This window comes from Callithrix jacchus, chromosome 13 (assembly GCF_049354715.1).
Source record: "Callithrix jacchus isolate 240 chromosome 13, calJac240_pri, whole genome shotgun sequence".
NCBI lineage: Eukaryota > Metazoa > Chordata > Mammalia > Primates > Cebidae > Callithrix > Callithrix jacchus.
The window spans coordinates 121781419-121791848 of NC_133514.1; the positions used below are offsets into that span (position 1 = coordinate 121781419).

A 10430-nucleotide genomic window follows, 5' to 3' on the forward strand; every position below is an offset into this window, starting at 1 on the left:
GGTGTGTCTGCCGGTGTGTGTGGAGGTGAGTCTGCCGGTGTGTGTGGAGGTGAGTCTGCCGGTGTGTGTGGAGGTGAGTCTGCCGATGTGTGTGGGGGTGAGTCTGCTGGTGTGTATGGAGGTGAGTCTGCTGGTGTGTGTGGAGGTGTGTCTGCTGGTGTGTGTGGAGGTGAGTCTGCTGGTGTGTGTGGAGGTGAGTCTGCTGGTGTGTGTGGAGGTGAGTCTGCTGGTATGTATGGAGGTGAGTCTGCTGGTGTGTATGGGGTGAGTCTGCTGATGTGTGTGGAGGTGTGTCTGCTGGTTTGTGTGTGGAGGTGAGTCTGCTGGTGTGTGGGGAGGTGAGTCTGCTGATGTGTGGAGGTGTGTCTGCTGGTGTGTGTGGAGGTGTGTGCTGGTGTGTGGAGGTGTGTCTGCTGGTGTGTGTAGAGGTGAGTCTGCTGGTGTGTGTAGGGGGTGAGTCTGATGGTGTGTGGAGGTGAGTCTGCCGGTGTGTGTGGAGGTGAGTCTGCCGGTGTGTGGAGGGGGTGAGTCTGCTGGTGTGTGTGGAGGTGAGTCTGCTGGTGTGTGTGGAGGTGAGTCTGCTGGTGTGTGGAGGTGAGTCTGCTGGTGTGTGGAGGGGGTGTGTCTGCTGGTGTGTGTGGAGGTGAGTCTGCTGGTGTGTGTGGAGGTGAGTCTGCCGGTGTGTGGAGGTGAGTCTGCCGGTGTGTGGGGAGGTGAGTCTGCCGGTGTGTGGGGGGTGAGTCTGCCGGTGTGTGGAGGTGAGTCTGCCGGTGTGTGGGGGTGAGTCTGCCGGTGTGTGTGTGTGAGTCTGCCGGTGTGTGTGTGTGAGTCTGCCGGTGTGTGGGGGGGGTGAGTCTGCCGGTGTGTGGGGGGGGTGAGTCTGCTGGTGTGTGTGGGGGGTGAGTCTGCTGGTGTGTGGGGGGGGTGAGTCTGCTGGTGTGTGGGGGTGAGTCTGCTGGTGTGTGGAGGTGAGTCTGCTGGTGTGTGGAGGTGAGTCTGCTGGTGTGTGGAGGTGAGTCTGCTGGTGTGTGTGGGGGGTGAGTCTGCTGGTGTGTGTGGGGGGTGAGTCTGCTGGTGTGTGGAGGTGAGTCTGCTGGTGTGTGTGGGGGTGAGTCTGCTGGTGTGTGGGGGTGAGTCTGCTGGTGTGTGTGGGGGGTGAGTCTGCTGGTGTGTGGAGGTGAGTCTGCTGGTGTGTGGAGGTGAGTCTGCTGGTGTGTGTGTGGGTGAGTCTGCCGGTGTGTGGAGGTGAGTCTGCTGGTGTGTGTGGGGGGTGAGTCTGCTGGTGTGTGCGGGGGTGAGTCTGCTGGTGTGTGGAGGTGAGTCTGCTGGTGTGTGTGGGGTGAGTCTGCTGGTGTGTGGAGGTGAGTCTGCTGGTGTGTGTGGGGTGAGTCTGCTGGTGTGTGGAGGTGAGTCTGCTGGTGTGTGTGGGGGTGAGTCTGCTGGTGTGTGGGGGTGAGTCTGCTGGTGTGTGTGGGGGGTGAGTCTGCTGGTGTGTGGAGGTGAGTCTGCCGGTGTGTGTGTGGGTGAGTCTGCCGGTGTGTGTGTGGGTGAGTCTGCCGGTGTGTGTGGGGGGTGAGTCTGCTGGTGTGTGCAGGGGTGAGTCTGCTGGTGTGTGGGGGTGAGTCTGCTGGTGTGTGGAGGTGAGTCTGCTGGTGTGTAGGGGGTGAGTCTGCTGGTGTGTGTGGGGGGTGAGTCTGCTGCTGTGTGTGTGGGATGTGTCTGCTGGTGTGTGGAGGTGAGTCTGCTGGTGTGTGTGGGGTGAGTCTGCTGGTGTGTGGAGGTGAGTCTGCTGGTGTGTGTGTGGGTGAGTGCTGGTGTGTGGTGGGGTGAGTCTGCCGGTGTGTGGAGGTGAGTCTGCCGGTGTGTGGAGGTGAGTCTGCCGGTGTGTGGAGGTGAGTCTGCCGGTGTGTGGCAGGGTGAGTCTGCCGGTGTGTGGGGGGTGTATCTGCCGGTGTGTCGTGGGTGGGTCTGCCGGTGTGTGTGGGGTGAGTCTGCTGGTGTGTGGGGGGGTATCTGCTGGTGTGGCGGGTGTGTCTGCTGGTGTGTGTGGGTTTGCTGCTCTGGGGGGGGTGCGTCTGCTGTTGTGTGTGGGAGGTGCATCTGCTGGTGTGTATGTGTGTGTTTTGCTTGTGTTAAAAGGCTCACACAACGGGAAAGGAAAGTAGCAGTAACCTCACCCCACCCCCCGCCCTGCCTTAGCTCAGACCGGTCAAGTTCCAGGCCACCGTGCAGGGAAACAGGGGGGACCACAGAGCGAAGGGATGGGGTGTTGCTGATTTGCAGAAGAGAAGACGGTACACGCCAGGGAGCCCTCCTGTCCTAAGGTATGAGTAACCCCCAGGCACCAGCCAGGAGTCCCATTCCAGCTTCCCATGACTTTCCTACTAAGGATGAAAGAAGAAACTCACACCTCACACTGTGGCTTGTCCATCGGAGCCTCAGGTGGCCGTCTAGGGGGATACAGGGCAGGTGGCAGTCCTAGGACCCCGCAGAGTTGGCCGAGCTCAGACCCCAGTGAGGGTCAGCCCCACCCTGTCAGTTGTGGGGTCCCAGGCTGCCGTTCCTACTTTCTGAGCCTTCCATGGTCCCCATGGACAGAACAGGTGACTACAGTGCCTGCCTTTGTTCCTCCTGGGACTGCTGGGAGAAGCAGACTCAGACAGGTGCCTGGAGGGCCAGGCAGGGCTGCAAGCCGGCTGGGGAAATGGGTAGCTTGCTCATTCCTTAAAATACAGGATCCTTAATTGCTTTCAGAAACCAGACATTCAGAAATGCAGAAAAACTTTGCTTCCAAGCCAGGCAGCGAGGGGCTAAAACACATGGAAGGGCATCCGGACCTCGCAGCTCCTCCCTGGCTCACATTCTCAGCGCAGTGAACCCTAAGAGATCTGCTTTGGAGAGCTCACTGCAGGGCAAAGTTTAAATGTCAGTTTTCCTTCAAAATGAAGGAAAAGAAGCCGGTGGTGTGAAGGTACAAATACTCGACTGAGAAAGGCGTCTCGCCTACGGCCTGTTTACGCACAGCTGGGGGGAGCCGTGTGGCCCCAGCGGGAGCAGACAGATTCACAGGTGATGCAGGTGGAAGCCCCGCCTGCCCTTGTACTTGCAGTTTTTGTATTTAAAAATAACCTGATTTCCTCCACTCAATTCCAGATGTGTATGGAGGGTGGGTGTGAGCGTGGGAGTGGGTGTGGCCTCCAGGAGGCACCCGTTTAGCAAGGACTCAAGACGCCACACTCGAGCTTAGGAAAAACAAGAGTTTCCACCTCAGGAGCGTTTTTGAGAAAGTCTAATATAAGGGAAAAAACCCTCCTTATTAAATTAAAGTGTGGTATAACAGCTCACCACATCCTGTTGCGGGGACATCTGACGTTAGGCAAAGCAAGTTTCCTCTTTCACGTCGCTGAGACGTCTTGAGGGTCACATGTTACCTGCAATTCAAAATATGGTACCAAGGGAAAAACCCTTTGTGCCTGTGGAAAAGCTGAGCAAGAAGATGGAAATTATCAGCAGAGAGAGCTGGTGTGGGAAAGCGTAGGTGGCATCGGCAGCCATGCCCAGGAAAGCCACCCCCGGAACACAGGGCAGAGCAGGCAGCTGTGGGTGACCTCATGGGTCAGAAGCACCCGTGGCGGGAAGGAGTAGGGGGGACCCGCCTTTCAGCACCAGTGGCTTCCGGCCTCAGCTGACCCCAGGATGGCTGTTGTCTGCCATGACGGGAAGGGGAGCCAAGGCTCTCCTCACAGGGTGAGGCACAGGCCGTGTCTGCGGGCGGGTGTGGCTCTGTGCAGGTCCGAGGCGTGGACAGGTGGGCAGTGCAGCCTCCTCTGTGGTCTGGTTGCTGTGCCGTCATCGGGGCAGGGGTGGGACTAGGTGGGACGTCCCTGTGCATGTGTGGCATAAGGCCTGCCTGTGCTGCTGCTGTGGGGTCTTGGGAGGCCCTGGAGGGTGCCTGGGCAGTGTCTGGTCCTGGCTGCGCATCCCTGCAGTGACCATGGGGAACACCCTTGACCCGGTGCTGGGACAAGGTTGGCCGCGTGCACCGCCAGCCACAGGAGTGGGGTGCAGGCTGCTGGCCCTGCAGGCCCCGGCCCCGTGCCTCAGGCCGCCCTCCTCCCCTCCCAAAAGCTCAGCGGCCACTGCAGAGGAGGCAGAGAGCACCGTCGGCTGCTTCGGCCTCAGTGGGAACCTGGGTGGCCAGAGGATATGCCGAGGAACTTCCCACCCCGCACCGGGCTCTCCCCCGGGTCTCAGGTGCCTGTGGGCAGCAAGAGGAAGCCCCATGGCCACCCGTTTTTCTCTCTCAGCCCTCAATAGACGCCCCTCCTGTGCCCAGGGAACAACAGATCTCTGCTGCCACGCAGACAATGCAACCCACAAATGAGTGCAGACCTCAGACACCGTGCCCAGAATGCCACTGTCAGATACCATGTTCCCTCACTGGAGCCCTGAGACCTCCATCTCTCATCATTAGTACCCCCACACCTCCCACACCCACCTTACCCCCACACCCACCATACTACCCTCACACCTCCCCACACCCACCTTATTACCCCCACACCTCCTCACACCCACCTTATTACCCCCACACCCACCTTATTGCCCCCACACCTCCTCACACCCACCTTATTACCCCATACCTCCCCACACCCACCTTATTACCACCACACCTCCCCACACCCACCTTATTACCCCCACACCTCCCCACACCCACCTTATTACCCACACACCTCCTCACACCCACCTTATTACCCCCACACCTCCCCAAACCTACCTTATTACCCCCACACCTCCCCACACCCACCTTATTACCCCATACCTCCCACACCCACCTTATTACCCCCACACCTCCCACACCCACCATACTACCCCCACACCTCCCCACACCCACCTTATTACCCCCACACCTCCTCACACCCACCTTATTACCCCCCACACCCACCTTATTACCCCCACACCTCCCACACCCACCATACTACCCCCACACCTCCCCACACCCACCATACTACCCTCACACCTCCCCACACCCACCTTATTACCCCCACACCTCCTCACACCCACCTTATTACCCACACACCTCCCCATACCTACCATATTACCCACACACCTCCCCACACCCACCTTATTACCCCACACCTCCCACACCCACCTTATTACCCCCACACCTCCCACACCCACCATACTACCCCCACACCTCCCCACACCCACCTTATTACCCCCACACCTCCCCACACCCACCTTATTACCCCCACACCTCCCCACACCCACCTTATTACCCCCACACCTCCCACACCCACCTTATTACCCCCACACCTCCTCACACCCACCTTATTACCCCCACACCTCCTCACACCCACCTTATTACCCCCCACAACCACCTTATTACCCCCACACCTCCCACACCCACCATACTACCCCCACACCTCCCCACACCCACCTTATTACCCCCACACCTCCCCACACCCACCATACTACCCTCACACCTCCCCACACCCACCTTATTACCCCCACACCTCCCACACCCACCTTATTACCCCCACACCTCCCACACCCACCTTATTACCCCCACACCTCCCAACACCCACCTTATTACCCCCACACTTCCCCACACCCACCTTATTACCCCCACACCTCCCCACACCCACCTTATTACCCCCACACCTCCCCACACCCACCTTATTACCCCATACCTCCCCACACCCACCTTATTACCCCCACACCTCCTCACACCCACCTTATTACCCCCACACTTCCCCACACCCACCTTATTACCCCCACACCTCCCCACACCCACCTTATTACCCCCACACCTGCCCACACCCACCTTATTACCCCATACCTCCCCACACCCACCTTATTACCCCCACACCTCCTCACACCCACCTTATTACCCCCACACCTCCCCACACCCACCTTTACTTTCTCTAGTGTCTCTCTCCTGTCCCTGTTCCCCTTCACGGCCCTCCATGGCTTCACTGTTTCCTCGTAGGCCCCTCTCTTCCGGTGTTGACCATCTAGCCCTCTTTGAACCCCACAATCCTGTTCTGACAGGAGTTTTTTTCTGGAGCCCCATTGGCCTCGGTGAATGAGGACCCGACCTCAAGCGCTCTCTGGACATTGGGCCGCCTCCCTTCCCCCACAGGTGGGGCCTGTTCTGAGCTACCCAAACCCAAATTGAGGCGGCCTCCTGGGAAGGGGCTCCTACTCCTGTGAAGGGGTCTCCCTGTCCTGGGAAGGGGGCTCCACCTCCTGGGAAGCGGCTCCTCCTCCTGGAAAGGGGCCTCCTTCTCCGGGGAAGTGGCTCCTTCTGGGAAGCGGCTCCTCCTCCTGGGAAAGTGGCTCCTCCTCCTGGGGAAGGGTCCTCCTCCTCCTGGGAAGGGGCCTCCTCCTCCTGAGAAGCAGCTCCTCCTCCTGGGAAGGGGGCTCCTCCTCCTGGGATGTGGCTCCTCCTCCTGGGATGCGGCTCCTCCTCCTGGGAAGGGGCTCCTCCTCCTGGGATGCGGCTCCTCCTCCTGGAATGAGGCTCCTCCTCCTGGGAAGCGGCTCCTCCTCCTGGAATGAGGCTCCTCCTCCTGGGAAGGGGCTCCTCCTCCTGGGAAGCGGCTCCTCCTCCTGGGAAGGGGCTCCTCCTCCTGGGAAGCGGCTCCTCCTCCTGGGAAGGGGCTCCTCCTCCTGGGATGCGGCTCCTCCTCCTCCTGGGAAGTGGCTCCTTCTGGGAAGCGGCTCCTCCTCCTGGGAAGGGGCTCCTCCTCTTGGGAAGCGGCTCCTCCTCCTGGGAAGGGGCCTCCTCCTCCTGGGATGTGGGTCCTCCTCCTGCCTCTGCTGACGCCTCTTTGCAGCAAGGCTGAACCAGTGCAGTGGGAAAGGAGTTAACTGGTGCCCAATTCTGGGCATCCACATCTCATGCCACAGGCCGAGCACAGCAGGGCCTGGGGTTCCGGGGCGGCTGCACTCAGCAGCATGGCGGCGCGAGGACGGGGAGGAAGCGGCCGCCCAGGCGTTTGGGTAGGGACGTGCCACCCACGCCGAGCAGAACCCCCCTCTGCATTGTGCAGGGTGTCATGGAAAGTGCCTGTGGTGCAGGAGCCGCCGTGCTCTCCAGGACAAGTCTGGTCCTGAACACTGGTACGGGGCAGCCTGCGGGCACCTGGGCCCTGTTACTCCTCATTAGCCTGTGTGAAGAGCCACACGGAGGGCGGGAGCCAGGCTCCTTCTGGTGCCTTCCACACTGGGGGCGGGGCCCTCTGTGTCCTGGGCTGAGGGCCAGGATCTGCGCGGCCTGGGGGAGCCCAGGTGTGCCTGTGTCTTCACAAAGGCCGAGCTCCCACCCAGACGGAGCCAGGGCCCTGCATGGGCACGTGCCAGCGGGTGCTGCCAGCGGGGCCAGGCATGTGGGGCACCTTTGCCCGGGTCTCCGACCCTGCAGGGCCTGGCGAGCCGGCCTCGGGTGTGTGCAGCCAGGATTCCCCTGGAACTGGGTGCCAGCGCGTCCTGTTATCGGTTCCCATGACACAGTTCCTGGTTCTGCATCTGCGTTTTGTTATTGTTATTCTTAAAAATAGTCAGGGGGGTTGTTGAAAGGGAATTTGGGAAAGGGAGTGGGGTGATGAAATGCACGCCCGCTGATGGCTCCAGGAAGCCTCCCTGAGACAGGCCGGGGCCTTTGCAGAAACACATGGGCTTATCTGGGCTGGGGGCACTCCAGCCCAGGGCAGAGAGAAGCCTGGGCAGCTCCGTGACGTCAGCGTACCCCCGCCAGAACCTGGGAGATGGGACGAGGCTTGGCGCGGTGGCAAATCCCTATCTCAGCGCCCATCAGGCGGCCGCGGCAGGAGGTGGGTGGAGCAGGGATGTGCGTAGCTCACAGAGGCCCTAGCAGTGCTGCTCATTTCCTCTCCATCTGCCAGAAGCCACAGGTGAAGGGAATGTCACCGGCATGTGGGGGACTCGGGGACACCGCCCTCCGGAGGGAAATAAACTCAGGAAGAGCCTGAGAGGCTCAGGCGACGCTGGTGCTGCCTCCACAGAGGTGCCGCTGTGGACGTGTGCGTCCCTCGATCCAGGGAGAGACGCCCCCCACACCTTCCCAGCACCGCTGTGGACGTGTGCGTCCCTCGATCCGGGGAGAGACGCCCCCCACACCTTCCCAGCACCGCTGTGGACGTGTGCGTCCCTCGATCCGGGGAGAGACGCCCCCCACACCTTCCCAGCACCGCTGTGGACGTGTGCATCCCTCGATCCGGGGAGAGACGCCCCCCACACCTTCCCAGCACCGCTGTGGACCTGTGTGTCCCTCGATCCGGGGAGAGACGCCCGCCACACCTTCCCAGCACCGCAGCTGGCACCTGGCCTGGCACCATGCTGCGCATGAGGGTGGGCACTGTGGTGACCCCAGCTCTCCGCCGAGGCAGCTGGGCGCTGGCTCAGGACACTCACAGGCCAGGGCGGGACCACGCAGGAAACAGGGGTTCCTGGGGGGACGCCTTATCACAGGCGTGAGCGTCACTGATGAGAGGCAGGGCTGGGGCATTTCTTTGGTATTTATAGATACTTGCTGGAGAGGCGTGTTTCCCTAATACTTTCTCCATTTTTGTTTTCTTGCAGTAAATGAAATAATACGAAATGACCTCTCCAGCACGAGCACCCACTCATAGTTGCCACCTGGGAGCATTCAGTTCAGCGGGTGTGCTGACTCTAGCAAAGATTTGAACACACCTGGTGCCACTCAGAACCTGCAACTGACAACGCTGGGAGCTAAAGATGAGTAGTTCAAGCAAGTGGCTCTCCAGCGAGGAAGGGAGGCCACCGTCTCAGGACAACAGAGGGAGGTGGCTAGGCCGCCACGGGAGCAGCCCACACGCAGCCTGACCCCAAGCCCAGCCCTCTGGCACCCTGGGCTTCAATACTGGAAGTGCCTTACTTAACTACAGCGTCAGGGCGCCGTGGAACTGAGCGTTGAATTTGCGACTGTGGGAGCAGAGACTGTAAGCACAGTTCACGTGAGGGTTTATCCTTTGTGCAAGTGCAGACGGTGCTGGCAGGCTTCGAGGGGTCCCACACGAGTCTCCGCCGTAGGGAACGTTTCCGGGGCCACGAAGTACAATCTTGCTGGCTCATCCAGTGCGTTCTGGAATCTTCCAGTCTGTCATCTCAGCTCTCGGGTCGTGCGCTTCCCTCGCCGGCGCCGTTAAACCGTAGACTGTTCACGGTCGCGTGCTGGCATCTTTGCTTTTAATCTGGCTTTGAACACAGCACAGTAAGTTGAATAGCACAACATGGGTTACTGGACAGAAACAAACCTGTGATAGGATGGGCCTGCGTCTGCATGTATGTACCTATCTCGGCATATGCTTGTGTGTAATGAATGGCTCTCCCGGCCAGCGCTCCCGCGTTCGCCCCAGGACCCCGCTGCTCCTGCTGGAGTCCCGTCCGTGTCACCTCTAGCAGACGGCCGCGTTTTCTCCTCTGGTGCGGTCCAGGGAGGACTTCAGAGAGCCAGGAGCTGGCACTCACAGTAGCTGTAGGTGACCAGATGGCAGAATTAGAAACTGATTGTAAATAACACGCAAAGTGAGTGCAATCTGTCTGTTCAGTTATAATTGTTTCACAGAAGCCTCACACTCTGCTTCATCTGAAAAACCGACACCAAAAACGACGCTTTAACACGCGGCCTGCGGAGTTTCCAGACTAGTGACTGTCCGCAGATGGGTCCGTGTAGGCTCTGCTACTGCTTGTGTACAGGTAACTGCTTTTGATGTATGATGACTCGCCGTGGTCTCTTGTCCCATATAACCAAAAAGCATGGTTTCTTCATGAAAACACGGTCGACCTGAACTGGTGCCTTAGGAATTAACGCCGCCTGGTGGAACATGCCCGAATTGCACCTGCGGCTGGAGGTGCCAGCTGTGGAGTCACTGAGGCTCCTGCAGGACCATCTGTAATACGCTACAGCACGACGGCTGCTCCTGTGTGTAACTCACAGGAAGAAACGGCCTGCAGGCCCTCCCGTGGGGCTGCGTGGAGCTGCGAGGGCGTGCGGACGTGTGGCTGCATGTACGTTCGCCCACAGCTGGGTGCCCACCCTGCCCCTGGCGCCGTGGGAGCTGCATGGAGCCTTTCTCGTTGACGGACCGTCATCGAGACGGAAAAGTTTGGTGTTTGTGTCAGCTGTCTTTGTAGTTACGAAATGGATCCAATAAAGCCATATTTTTTTTTGCTGGACTGGCTCAGTCTGCGAGTGATTCGTGACGTGTGTGGAAGATCCCACCTTGTTTTGAGTGTGCGTTTGTGTGCGCTCGTGTGCACGTACTTGGACTGTCTGTGAGATGAGCCTCACATTGGGAAGGCTGTGCAGACCCAGCCACTCACCCGTGGGGGGCACCTTGCCAGGAGAGCTGTTGTGTTCTGTGTTTAGGTGAAAACCTGCCATA

General features: G+C 59.7%; 1 protein-coding gene across 6 annotated transcripts in view; it reads left to right on the plus strand.

Annotated features, from left to right (window-relative positions):
• NFATC1 (nuclear factor of activated T cells 1) overlaps positions 1 to 10221 on the plus strand; it is a 132408-nt gene extending 122187 nt beyond the window's left edge. For all 6 annotated transcript variants that reach the window (XM_035271395.3, XM_017963563.5, XM_035271396.3 and 3 more), the window contains one exon: positions 8605 to 10221. In XM_035271395.3, the coding sequence (XP_035127286.3) occupies positions 8605 to 8654 (50 nt within the window). In that variant the 3' untranslated portion in view covers positions 8655 to 10221. The remainder of the gene's footprint in view (positions 1 to 8604) is intronic.
• The last annotated feature ends 209 nt before the right edge of the window (positions 10222 to 10430 follow it).